The sequence below is a fragment of the Maylandia zebra genome, linkage group LG13, assembly GCF_041146795.1.
Source record: "Maylandia zebra isolate NMK-2024a linkage group LG13, Mzebra_GT3a, whole genome shotgun sequence".
In the NCBI taxonomy this organism is placed as follows: Eukaryota; Metazoa; Chordata; class Actinopteri; order Cichliformes; family Cichlidae; genus Maylandia; species Maylandia zebra.
Window position 1 is genome coordinate 23,007,819 of NC_135179.1, and position 13,788 is coordinate 23,021,606.

The 13,788-nt window shown below is 40.1% G+C and overlaps 2 protein-coding genes across 2 annotated transcripts; one reads left to right on the plus strand and one right to left on the minus strand.

Moving 5' to 3' along the window:
* The first annotated feature begins 2 nt into the window (after positions 1 to 2).
* mrpl14 (mitochondrial ribosomal protein L14) lies at positions 3 to 1,767 on the plus strand. The gene is made up of 4 exons (XM_004559791.3): positions 3 to 69; positions 170 to 238; positions 435 to 537; positions 1,339 to 1,767. The coding sequence occupies exons 3-4, from the start codon at positions 458 to 460 to the stop codon at positions 1,703 to 1,705; spliced, it is 447 nt and encodes a 148-aa protein (XP_004559848.1). The 5' UTR covers positions 3 to 69; positions 170 to 238; positions 435 to 457; the 3' UTR covers positions 1,706 to 1,767.
* Positions 1,768 to 1,965: 198 nt separating this feature from the next.
* Positions 1,966 to 12,060, minus strand: capn1a (calpain 1, (mu/I) large subunit a). Its single transcript, XM_012921447.5, has 24 exons — positions 11,901 to 12,060; positions 11,075 to 11,193; positions 10,822 to 10,839; positions 9,901 to 10,147; positions 8,142 to 8,211; positions 7,936 to 8,054; positions 7,720 to 7,853; positions 7,445 to 7,613; positions 7,264 to 7,347; positions 7,078 to 7,163; positions 6,083 to 6,157; positions 5,430 to 5,590; positions 5,140 to 5,309; positions 5,030 to 5,041; positions 4,666 to 4,877; positions 4,535 to 4,574; positions 4,364 to 4,429; positions 4,122 to 4,179; positions 3,897 to 3,961; positions 3,719 to 3,787; positions 3,564 to 3,642; positions 3,100 to 3,213; positions 2,938 to 2,996; positions 1,966 to 2,851 (listed from the first exon to the last, which is right to left on the minus strand). The coding sequence occupies exons 2-24, from the start codon at positions 11,077 to 11,079 to the stop codon at positions 2,825 to 2,827; spliced, it is 2,139 nt and encodes a 712-aa protein (XP_012776901.3). The 5' UTR covers positions 11,080 to 11,193; positions 11,901 to 12,060; the 3' UTR covers positions 1,966 to 2,824.
* Between the last annotated feature and the right edge of the window lie 1,728 nt (positions 12,061 to 13,788).

Consider the following 13,788-nt stretch of genomic DNA (forward strand, 5'->3'; position numbering starts at 1 on the left):
ACAAACAAGCTCCGTTTTTGTGTTTAACCTTTTCCTTTTTGTGAGGACTGTCTGTACGGAAATGAAATGGTTCGCAGTAATACGTATAAAACTAAATAAATAAAAACATATTTTCTTAAGTGCAATAAGAATTATTTAACAACAACATGATAACGCATATATCTGCTAGGTCGGTTGGTGGTCGCCTGCTGATGACGCCATACTTTTGACATTGGCATGGGGCGTAATTAAAATATAGGTAACGATTAGCGAGACATTTGTTTTAAACTTAAAGCTTCTTTCTATAATTATTATATGTGATATAGTATTTGTTGCAAAGACTATAAAGCAAGAAGTGTTCGGCTCTGTTATAAGCTTTAGTCTGGCTTCCATGTGATTGTTAGCTAATGCCTTTAGCTTACTAGCTGCTAACTACACACTATTTCTCTTTTCAGCGGACATAGTATTTGCTGTAATTATGGCTCTTCCCTGGCTCTCAAGATCCCTTTCTGGGCTACTCATGGAGACGGCGTCCCTAAATTGTCAGAGGAATTTCAGGTAAAATTCTTAGAAATGTTGTATTGTGTCCATTGTTAGACCATCTAAAGAAACCAATTCAGCAAAAATAATCCAGTTGACCAGAAAACGTAGCATTTTTATTGCAGCTTTAAATATATTGCGTAATGTGCGTATGTGACACCGCAGTGCTGTTTTTAAACTCTTATATATTTAAACTGCATTTACTGTAAATCTAAGTTTAAGACGTGGATGGAAACCCGAATAAACTTTTGAATAGTGAATGTCTAAAGTCATTAGTAGTCAAGCTGTAGTGCTGGGTTTTATGAGCTGATTATTTTCAGACATGCGGGAAAAAAGGATGTGAGGTTTGTTTGTTTTTTATTATTTGAAGGGAAGGTCCTTCCATGTGTGAGTATTTTTCCCTATTCTTCTAAAGTCACATGTAAACAGTTTTCCTGAAATATATGCAAGAGCTGGTCTCATAGGACAGGCTGAACACTTTCATTTTACAGCAGTGGCGTGCCCCTCAGCCTCAATGTCCTATTATACAATTGAATTTTCTAATTCAGTTATCCGGTGCCGTTTGTGTCCTAAATTACCCCCATGAGCCAGCCCTGAATCATTTCTTTATTAAGTGCTTATGGAGCAGTATAAGAGGCAACTTGTTCAATTTACAATATCACATGATATTTAGCTTTATATTTTAGTAGAAAAGTGGATTACTTGCATACCTGCTGACTGAGAGATCTAAGTGACTGTCATGGTCAGTGATGCTTGGTAATGAGTAATGAACTTAACTCCTTAAGTTGGACAGGACTAATATACTCTTTGTCTTGTCAGTGTATCTGCTGTTGCTGCAGCCATTCAAAAAATGACAAGAGTACGTGTAGTGGACAACAGTTCTCTTGGAAATACTCCATATCACCGTCCTCCGAGAGTGATCCATGTCTACACCAAGAACGGCGTAGGAAAAGTTGGTGACAGAGTGTTACTTGCCATTAAAGGACAAAAGAAGAAGGCGCTTATCGTTGGACACAAAATGCCTGGAGAGCGGATGGCTCCACGCTTTGATTCTAACAATGTTGTACTCATTGAGGACAATGGGAACCCCACAGGAACAAGGATTAAAGTCCCTGTACCCACACATCTACGTAAACTAGAGGGAGATTACTCTAAAGTATTGGCAATTGCCAATTCATTTGTCTAACTGTGTCAAATATGTGAACATTTTGTGCTCAAGTTGTCTTCAATAAACTTTAAACGAACAGATGTTATTGCAATTGTTTTTGGTTTTTAACTTGGTACTGCAATTAGGTCAAATCTTTATAAACATGTCTTTTTTACAGAAGCATCCCAAAGCTTACAATAAATACAGGCTTTACCTTTAAAGCATAGACACTTCTTGTCCAGTAGCCAAAGAGAATGTGGGGCAAACTTGTGTTGTGGAAACAATGGAAAAATATCATGAGCCTTTGAATATTTATTGACGGCACGAAATACATTCGTAACACATGACTGGCACATTTTACTGGTTGTTCGTACCATGATTTTTTTTTTCTGTGTGTATAAGGCAATCATCAGTATCATGTGATTCCTGTAAAGGTCACTAAAAGTGAACGGATACATTATTAATGTGAGGCAACTTCTCAAGCAGCTTCAACTATAATGCAAGTGCAATTTAGTAAAAAAAAAAAAAAAAAAAACCTAAGAGGTGAGTGGCTTCAATTCATCAACGTCATGTTAAACAGGTTCAACTCAGTACATATTAAATGTTTCAAGTTTGTCACTGACATCAGATTGGCTCCGTAGTGACACCTACAGGTGTAAGAGTGAAACTGCTGACTCAACACTAAAACTAAAACAAGATTTAAACAAATGAATGCACAATTACTGAGAAACTAAAGCACTTTTAGAAATAGCACAGAAACAGATTCTCAGACAGACTTCAAAGAGTGAAATTGTCAGCAGAGAGTGACATCAAAATTAAAACATGTAAAACCAACTCGCAGTAAACATTGCAGCTAGTGATTTTCTACATGCACATGGCCATGCTCTGTAAATAAAGATGACACATTTATATCATATGGTGACGGCTACATGCTGTAGCTTTGCATAGATCCTAAAATATGTCCAGGATGCACCACGTTGGCTTTGCTGGACTTTGGTTTTCTGTTACACAGCTATTTTGCAACTTTTATTTAAGCTGAGGTGGGATGTGTAAAAGGATCTGAAGGTTTCTAGGGCGAAAGGGTCTTCATAGCTCCAGCTTCACGGCAGTCTGCAGGCACTGTGCCCTTACTCGATACACCTTAACAGGAGGTTCTCTTCAACCACACATGGTCAGATAAAGCCACTAGCAAGGTAACAAATAAAGTTAGACAAACAGAAAAGTTTGACAAAAGGATACTGGATACATTTTCTTTTTAAAACAGCACTCACCTCTGTCAGGGTCATCTCTGCCTCTCCTGATCCTGCCTCGTCAAATTTTCGGAAAGACCCTATTAATTCAAAGTTTTCATCATTTATTGCCACTGCATTAATAATGAAATATGGTGCCACTATGCTGCTTTTATTTCTAATGTGTCTGTCAACATTACTTACTAAACATGGCTTCAAGCTTAACCAAGCAGCATATGAAGCTGTCAAAGTCAATCATCTCATTCTCTGCATACCGGGCCACCAGAATCTGGTGGAGTCGATTATTCAGCTTGAAACCTACATAGAGTTTAAAACGGGTTAGTATTCACTTAGTGGTCAGTGTTACGTCCCTCTGCAGACTACTTTATAGCATAATTAGGTATGCCTTGCTACTGCCAGGTTGGATCTGCTTTTGCCTTCAGAGTTGCTTTAGTTCTTAATAGCACAGAGTCAAAATGCTTGAAACAATTCATCAGAGATTTTGGTCAAAGAACTTCTGCTCACTGGATATTTTTTTCTGTTTCTGACCATTCTCTGTAAACCTCAGAGACGCCATGTGATTGGCTGTTAACCTATACTTGGTTTAACAAGCAGGCAAGCCAGTGTGTAGCTGTGTCAATATGATGCTTTGATATGAAAAATTATACCTGCTGCTTCCACAGCAAGTCGCATCTCATATGAGCTCATGGCCCCTGACTTGTCGAGGTCGAATTGTCTGAAAACGACCTGAGAGAAGGAGACGGTAACATAAATAGAAATACAGACAATCTAAGTATAACGTTCCTGTTTTAATCGCTCTTACCAGCCACTTTCGGATCTTGTTCCAGAGGATCTGAAACTCCACAAGTCCTAAACGAGCACTACCATCTTTCTAGGAAACATTTTGTCAAGGGGCCAAACAAATCACATGCTAAAGGCACAATTTAATGCCTAAAATAGTCAGTTTTGTAAGATTTAGGTGTGATAACACCAGAGGATACATCCATCAGGTTCACCATGGTCCTACAAGACTCCATACTGAAGCCATCGGTCTTCAGGTCTTTGTCTGAAATGACAAAAAAAAAAAAAAAAAGACCTTCTTCAAACCATCTGGCTAAAAAAAGACACACAGTTAAAGGGAATGGGCACTACAGTGGAATCTAATACAGTAATGGGAGATGTATTAGTAATATGTGAATTGCACCCAAAATAAAGAGAACACTCACGCCGGGCGACGACTCTGTTTAGAATAGTCCTCAGCTCATGAATAGAAATCTCCATGTCCTGCAAAACAATGAAGGACAACTAAACTTTGCAACTAAGAGCAACTTTACTGGCTTTGTTCCTATCATGAATACTGCAAACGCAACTATTACCACTACATATGGTGTTTTATCAGATAATTATATAAAAGTAGTATGTAGGTGAAAAGATGCTAAGCAGTAAGAGAGATCTTTTCAAAACCTACCTCTCCTGCAAGTTGAGCAAACATGGCCTTAAAAGAGTCATCAATGTCATCTTCAGTTATTTCTTCCTGTAGGAAAGCAAACCATGGTAGGTACAGGGTGTAAAATCAAAAAGCCTTAGCATTCTTGCAATACGTGTAATAATTTAAAATTTCCAACTGATGTATACGTACATCCTCTCCCAAATCGGCAGAGACTTCATCATCCAGCTCTCTGCAACAGACAAACTCTATTGGTACAAGGCCTCCTTTTCCACACATTGTAATGGGTGAAAATAAATAACAAAATACAAGCGTAAACATACTCGGTCTCTGACTGCTTCTCAGTGAACACCCTTAGGACAAAGTCGGCCTCTTTACCGGCCTCAAAGGTGGAGGGAACGATGAGGTACTCTCCTGGAGGCAGACGGAGCCGTGTGCTCACCTCCCGGAGGTTGATGAAGGTTTCCGAGCGAGCACAGGAGGAATGGCTCAAAAAGAAATTCTTCTTCAAATGGACATTTTGGCAGCCTCTGTACTAAAGGCAGCAGCAAGCAGAACACTGGTTCAAATACATATGCAGGCTTTTAGCTCCATTTACTGTAATCACAGACACACATGGTTCACATTACACTAAGAGTAATGGTAATGAATTTTTTTTAAAAAGTAGTAAAGTGATGCTCTGCTTACCTCTTCTGGAATCTGCAAAAACAGGGGAAAGAGTTTAAGGAATGAGCATGAGGATCCTTTTAAACATACAAACAAGGCAAAGGGACAATACAGATTTTCTCTGTTCGCACCTCATACAGAGCAAAGCCAATGGTGTGCATGTCTTGACCTTGACGTCGATATCTGCGCCGGTCTTTCTGCATGAGGGCTACTAAAAAACTGCACGCCACCTCATCGTCCTCTGGGTCGTCGTCCTCCTCCAGCAGCGTGATCTTATACTGAGGGTTGATCCAAAACGTGTCTGCACAGACGGGACATTTATGTTAGCCTGCTTCATGGTCCAACAGTCACTCACCTGCGGAAACTGTGTACACTTGATTGTAAAAGTCATGTTTGTGGGGTATACACAGTTAGGACTCACTGGGATGGTTCCTGCAGCCCCCGGCGGTGCTCCCTCTCCTCCACGTGCCGTAGAACTTGATGGTGTTCCAGTGGCTCAGGCTGTCGTCACTCAGAGCATCTGGAGTCAAGTTGCAGATCTCTAGTCGAGAAAACTGCCTGATGAAATCACTGAAGGACATCCTGGAAGATGTAGTTGTAGCTTTCCTTAAACAGCTAGTTCAACACTGTGCTTTTTCACTCACTATAAGAGTTTGATGATCAAATTTGCAGCACTCTCATATCTGTGTGTTAATGATAAACCTGAAGCTGGGAAACAGTAAGCCTAGCACTATAATAGATCAGAAGGAAATAATTAACAGCACATTATACTCGTAATTACAGCTGTACAAACAAACCAGCTGGGTTTTTTTACAAGATAACACTCCAGCAGCAAGTCACTGCTTTTAAGTTGTTTTTAGATGGAATAAAATCACATTTATATCTTTACAAAATGGATTTAAAGGCAAAGATTTTCTATCTATGGTCAGAGTCAGTTTAGTGTTTACTCTTAAACTTTGATTGTTTATGCTGAGTTTTTGCTAAAAGCCTTGTTGTAGCTTATTGTTAAGACAAAGACACAATATTCTCATCCAGGCAAAAATATCTGTCTGTTTCTTTAAAATCATCTAGTACCAAAACTCGCCATCTTCCATCTGCAGATGCAAGTCTTCTCGTTCAGAAGGGTCGATCTGATCCCATTCAGGAGAACTACAAATGACAAGAAAAGCAGGCGAGAACAATTAGTGAAGATGGCGCACTGTATTTGACCCTTCCTGATTTGTTATTTCTTTTAAATATCTGTCATGCTTACATGTTTCAGATCAAACTAAGTTAAAACAAAATGCCATTTTCAAATCATGATTTCGTCCATTAAAAGAAAAAATGCTGCCTGGTCCTTTGTGAAAAATTGCCCTCCTTGTTAAATCGTGAATTAATTGTGATTATCCACTTTTTTTGGAAAGCTGAGTTCATTAGCCACACACCGGCCTGTTTGCTGCCAAACCTGCTGAATCGAGAGACCAAATAGACTCGCTGTAAATGATAGAACCATGAATTCTGCTCTAACTGAGAATGTGTGGCCATCAGTTCATGCTCTAAAAATCAAGCATACTTGGATTATGCACCAGGACAGCAATCTGAAACACCTCTGAATGGCTAACAGAAAACAAAGTGGAGTGGCCTATTCAATGTCTGGACTTTGAATCAGAGTGAGATGCTTTGGCATGACCTTAAACAGGGTGTTTATGCTCAAAAACACTCCAACGTGCCTGAATTAAAGCAGTCATGCAAAGTAGAGTGGGCCAAAATCCTTCGCAGTGATGTGAAAGACTCATTGCCAGTTATCCCAAAGGCCTGATTGTAATTATTGCTGCCAAGGTCAGCACAACCAGTTACAGTTTAAGGGGCAATTACCTTTTTACACAAGGTCAGGTAAGTTTGAATGACAAAGTTTCAGTTTCCATAAATGAAATCATAATTTAAAACTGGATTTTGTATTTTCTCAGATTATCTTTGTCTAATACAACAAAGTGTTTGATCCAAAACATGTAAGTGTAATAAATATACAAAGAACTAAGAAATCAAGATTATTATCATTATTAATATTACTCATATTTGAACACACTCACTTGTCACTCCATGCACCAGTCCACTCCACCTGGCCCCAAGGGTTACGTATTCGGATGAGGCGTTCGGTGTTGCCATGGAAATTAACCTACATAACAGCAGAATGACAGAAAAATTAAAACCACAACTTTCACGGTCAGGCAGAGACTAAAAACGATGCCCAATCCAGCAAACAACAGCAAACAGACCTCCTTCAGCCCAGTGACTGAGTAGGCGTGGCCTTTCACAAGCTTCTTGAATGTAACAGCCTCCATGTCAAAGGCACTGGTGATCTGTATTTATATAAAACATGATTAGTGCATCTCAGTATGAGCCTTTTAGCATGGAAAGAAACAGGGGTGCTTTTAATAAAATGTGTTCAGCACTTACATCGATGGAGCAGCCCAGCAGGGAGCCTCTCTCCAGCGCTTTGCCAATTATCCTGTAGAGATCTCTTGGAGCTCGGCGGAGCTCATACATCTCAGACACACCACCAGTGAAGTCCTCAAACCCTTCAGTGGTGCTCCCTCCAGACAAAGCCTCATAGGAGCCATTCAGCCTGATAGCACATCAAGAACACACTTCACATTGATTGCCGTACACAACAGCTCTTCAGATTATGGCTTGCTGTTAAATGCTAAGCGATGTAGCGGGCAGACACCTACTTAGCATAAGCTTTCTCCAGGAGTGCACTCCAGAATTCATTACCCTCAGCTGAATGGACAAACATTAGCTCCCCGTCCTTTACTGGCAACCTGTCATCAATCACGACATCTACCCATTCGCCAAACTGCCAGAACTGCAACACAGAGCAATAATCAAGAACTCCATCCAAATGAAGTGCTTGCAAAGAGAGTTTGTAGAAGATGATGTGAAATTACCTGAAAGTGGAAGATTCCTGCATAGTCGTCTTGGAAGGACTGACCGTGTGGGACAACCCGATGAAGAAGCTTCTCATTCAGCGTGAGAGAAGCAATGGCTGCTAAGAGCCAGCAGTCACCTGCAATTTAAAAAAAAAAAAAAAAAAGCTTTAGGAACCTCCATCCATCTGTGGCGTCCTGGTTTTCATTCAGCATTAATGACTCACCCAGTGCTCCCTGACAGATGTCTGTTCTGGTTGCACCACCAACGATGAACTGAGGGTCTTGTGTTAGTTCCTATGGAGAAAAAAAGAAAATAAGTTGTTCTGAGAAATATTTTTGGAAATCAAAAATCAAACAGTCAAAGATTTGAACATTTTTTAATCTACAGTCATTGTATAAAGAAAGCACACCCTCTTTAAATTCTGAGGTTTTTATGTATTGGGACATAATAAAAACAATACAGCCTTTAGCATGTCTGAGAACAACACAGAAGTTGACTGTGGAAAACCCTTACTGCTTCACTGAAGCAAGTGTGTTAAAGATAATGCTAAGCAAGAAAGATACAGGTGCTGTTTGTCAATCTGGGAAGTGTTAGAAGGCCATTTCCAAATGAAATGTAGGGCATCATTCAACAGTGAGAAATATTACTCTCAAGTGGCAAACATTCAAGGCAGTCACCAATCTTCCCAGGAGAGGAAATCTCGCCAAATTCACCCCAATGTCAAATCATGCAAGTTAAACTGCAAAAACAAAAAACCCCAAGAGCTACAAACTCTACTGACCTCAGTTAGCATGTAAAATGTTAACGTTCATAACAGCACAATTGGCAAAAGACTGAAAAAGTGTGGCTTATTTGGAAGGGTGGCCAGAGGAAAGTCTCTTCTCCGAAAAAACAAAACAAAGGACGTGTCAGCATGGCTTAAAATTGCAAAGTTGCATTTGAACAAATCACAAAACTTTGAAACAATATTCTTTGGACAGATGAGACCAAAGGGGAGATGTTTGGTCTTGATGCACAAACCCAAACACAGCATATCGGCACAAACACTTTGTAGCAACTATCAAGCACGGTGGTGGAGGAGTGATGATTTGGGTTTGTTTTGCAGCTGCGGGACATGAAGCTATCTGTCTGACTGTTAATGCCTGGCCCAAACTGGATCCAGCAACAGGACAATGATCCCAAGCACAGCAGCAAACATCCAGACCTCAACCTGACTAAAATGCTGTGGTCGGTCCTTAAAAAGCTGTGCATAAACAAATACCAGCAATGAACTGAAGCACTGCCATAAAGGAAAGTGGGACAAAATTCCTCCTCAGTGATATGAAACTAATAAAGTCATAAAGAAAGCAAAATGTTATTGCTCCTAAAGGTGGCACTACAAGCTAATGAATCATGGGCAGTGCTTAGTTTTTCAAACACTGTTTCTCCGTAACGGCGTCATCTTTACTGAAGAATAACATTGTGTAACGCATTGCGTGTTGCTGTTCATGTGAGGATGTATTTATTTAATTCCAAGAACTGGAGAGGACTAGATAATGTTTATGTCCTGATATGTAAAACCTTAGAAAAGAGGGTGTGTTTTCTCGTTATCATGACTATAATGTTTGACGCATCATATCATTTATGTGCCAACTTCCTGCACTGTAAACAAATGTCCCGGGGAGGGAGCGGTCAGAGAATGTGTTACATGCCAACAGCTGCTGTGGTCAGAGAAGTCCCTGTCTCTACTTGTCTTATTCTGTCTGAGCTGGCAGACATGAAATGAGAAACTGCCATCGATATGTTTGCTGGCAGGTCCAGTCATGTCCAGCGACAGACAAAACAGCACACACGTTGTGAAATATCATATGAGATGGGCCAAAAGCAATAAACTTTTAATTGTCTTTATATAAATGTCTGCAAAATAAATGTTATTTTTTAATTTCAGACTCTCATATAAGACTACAGACTACGGTGCCTGTGCATCCTCTCGGTTAGCTCACCGTGGGCCTCATCCACTCCACATCCTTTGTTTTAGAGGAATAGGGGGCAAGTTCCTTAAAGCCCAGAGATGGAGGCTCGGCAGGGAAATAGGGGTCTTCAAACAGGCAGCCTGACTCCAGACATTCCTGCTTCAGTGCCTCGTAATCCTGGCCCGCAAAGTGCACAGCTTGGTCCTTGGAACCCATCCCTTCCGCCCGGAGCCTGTTGGCATATATGCTTGCAGATATCCCTCCAACTGAATACATGCTGGTGCAAGATAAAAATACAGAGTTGGTGGTTGGGTATGCACGGTGTCATCTATAAATAGCAGCAAGCTAATCTGTGACACACTCATGTCTAAGAGTTATAATACAGCAATCAAAACCTGCATTCAGCTAGCTGGGAACCCTTTGTGACGCAGAAATTCAGCATTATGATGTTAGCTTGCATCTAGCATAAAAGTGAAGGCTGTAGGCTCTGAGAACACTGAGGTCTGTCAAGTCATTTATTATTATTATTATTATTGTCCCTTATAGGTAATGTAAACAACTTAAAAAATAGGCATTTCAGATTTTTTTTTACATTTCATATGCAAAAAAATAACAATTCCTTCACTTAATAAAATGCATTTTTTCAAAATTTTTCAAAATGTTTAAGAATTGTTTTTCTGAGTGTAGTGAGGTGCAAAGTGACCAGATTTATGACCTCAGTATTTCCTCATTCCAGGTTACGGCCCCACAGAAAGCAAATCCTGCGAGTTTCCCTGGTAAAACCTGTCATAACTCAGTTTTTTCATTCTTAGTTTAGCTCCAAGTTCATTTTGTATTATCATGAAAACCAAATGATAAGTGATGGCATTAACAAAGAATAGTGACTATGGGTAACTGTGTTATAAGAATCACCACCCTGAACCCAGAGCAGCAAAAGAAGAAATGTGATACCTTGTCTGTATTTGCAAGCTGAGAGGGGGAATCAGACAAAAACAGAGAGAAAGGTCATTCACATAAGCTGCTTTTTTTTTTTCTTAAATCAGATACACAATACAAGGGAAATGCAGAGTTTAAAATTGATTGGGGGGGAGGGGGTGTCTTATTTTCCAGGCTATATTCAAATCTTCAAGGAAAAGAAAAAAACCTATGCAAGGAAATCATGAGTTCAAAAGACGTAAACTTCCCTTAGACTTGAATTTGGTACCTCATGAATCAGTGCTGACTAGATCCTTTGGCTCTCTACTTGCCTCAAAAGGAATCCAAATGAGCCAAGTTAGGTAAATAATCTGGGCGCTGAAAGTTGGAAGGGTAACTGGGCTGGACCTGCAGTGGTGAGGGGGCCAGGACATTCGTGAGAAAAATGGTTAGGTTGGAGAATGAGCTGGTGTGCAAAAACAGGCTATGCTTTTGGTAAAAACAACCCGCAGACAGGAACATTGTTTAAAGGGCCATCGTGCCCCCGCTCTGAGGCCCCACTCCCCATTGAGCTGAGGGAATTCCTCTCTGCTCTTTCAAAGACTGCTGATCACAAGGATCTTTTTATTTCCTCCAAATAAAGTAATCAATAGGACTTCAGCAGCACCCTAACAAAAAACAACAGTCTGTCAATAAAAAAATAAAAACAAAAAACAGAGGAGCAGTATTAGTGTCTGAGTAATGCACGTTTGCTCCTTCAGTTCATTTGTGATTTCACAGGCCCCAGACTTAAAAGTGACATTATGTCATTACACAAATGGTTTAGAGCACCTGTTCAGAAGTGTGCTGCAGGCCTGTCTTTACGCGCACCCGCTTTAAAGATTTCTGGTAACAGCAGAGCACATTCACACTCTCATTTAACCCTGGATAACGCAGCTGAATTAAATCTGTGATCTCAGAATTAGACGGCTGTTATTTGTCTTGACTCTTGCGAGAGATAAAGCATGCATTAAATCAAATCAAACAAACCGCACTGTGGCCTGCACTTCACAAGGCACCGTTAACTTCAAGCTCTCCAAATAACAAAGAAATAAAACGCACAAAACGACACTCACCGCCGCTTTCACGCTAATTTCCAGCTCCTTGCAAATGAACTGGATACAGTAGTAAACTGTATAAATCTGGTGGAGACACTGGTTCCGTTGGATCGCAGGTCCAGGCCAAGGTCCAACCCCTCTGCACCGTCCACACTGCTGCACCGCCCACGCCCCTACAGGAGGAGGGGCCACCGCTCACACCCACCACACACTGCCGCTGGAGGCGCTAAAGATGGCAGTTAACCATGAACAAAACACTTACATTGGTCAATATCACGCTATGAAAATATGAAAGGCTGAAATTACAACTGACTGCAACATTATTCTGTAATACTGTATAACACCGTCAAATTTAGGCCTAAATAGAAATCTTCTTGATTATTGTACCTGACTATTTTGAGCTATTAGCCTAAAACCTGGTATATTGGCACAGTGTGAGGTGGGTCCTGACAACCTGAGGGCAAAAGTAGAAGTGGCAGGCCTAAAAACTATCCTTGGGAGAAGAACAGTATCTGAAAGTCATCTCTTTAAGAAATAGGAAAAGGTTAATCAAAGACCTGAGGCAGGATTCATCTGGCCCTTCAGTTAAACCATCTGTTTTCTGAAGTTTTATCAGAAAATTAAGTTTTTCCTGTCAAGAAAAAAGAAAGGAAACGGAGACAGAGGCTGAGATATGACAAATTACACAAGAACCGGACTAAAAACCATTAAGAATGGAGTGATGAATCCAAAATTTGGAGTTTCTGGTTCAACTTTTGATTGACATGTACAGACAAGGTTCAGGAGAGGTTGCAACAGAGAGCCTCTGCAGCCATCTGCGGCTCTGTCATTGTTTTCGGATATTTTTCTGCCAGTAATGTTGGAGATTATGAACACAAAAAGTGCCATCAGATTTTGATCCACCATGGAATACCATCTGGAAAGCATCTGATTAACAGTGACTTCGTATGGCAATTATCCTAAACGCAGTGCCAGCGCAGGAGAAGCATGATAAATGAACTGCAGTCAAGTCAGAGCTCTCAAGTCTCTTTAGTCAGTTTCTGTAGCTGTCATTTTTTAGGGCACATTGTCTCATATGCTTACAGTACATAACCCTCTGCCCTGCACTGACTTCAGGTTGTCTTTCTAACAATGAAGAGTTTATTTTGATCATTACATCAGTGCTTATCTTGGGTTAAGAGTAGATGAATAAAACACTAACAATCATGCTTTTCTGAAAAAGGTAACCAAATATTAACCAAATAGTAACCAAATATTAAATACCCAATAATAGCTGAACCGCACTCTTTAAGTGCGAGCTAAAGAAACACCGAAATACAAACAATGTGTAAATGCAATCATAAATGATTCTGTCTTCAGTTCTCGTGTTTATATTCAAAAGGTGTTTATAGGACCGAAAGCAAAACTACATTTGTGAGAGTTTAATATCATCGCTATAAAGGTTAATCATAAGCTTGGTAACACCAAATAATTATTACCAGGGAGATAAAGTGTTATAAATGACTACAAAGATTAAGGTACAAATATAGCTGGTGTAAATATGATCTCATCCTTTGTTCAGGTTCAGGTATTTGAACTGGCCTGTTTTTAACGGAAGTTAAAAATACGCGACTATCACAGTGCCTCCAAGTGGCCAAAAAAGCTAATATTGCAGTTCAAGTCTGTGAATCGGCCGAGGCCTTTGCAGAGAACTAAAACAACATGTCATAAACACACAAGAACTGTTGTACTTATAGATGGATTCGATTTATTTAGCTGTAAGAGTGTTGGTTTGTTGTGTTCTGGTAAAGCAATGTTGCAGTAAGATCAACATTACATTTTGCTGACACAAAGACAGCAGGTGAAGTCTGTTTGTCAAAGGTAACAGACATCATGTGATTAATGTCCTGTTTTTGAGTCCGCCCCT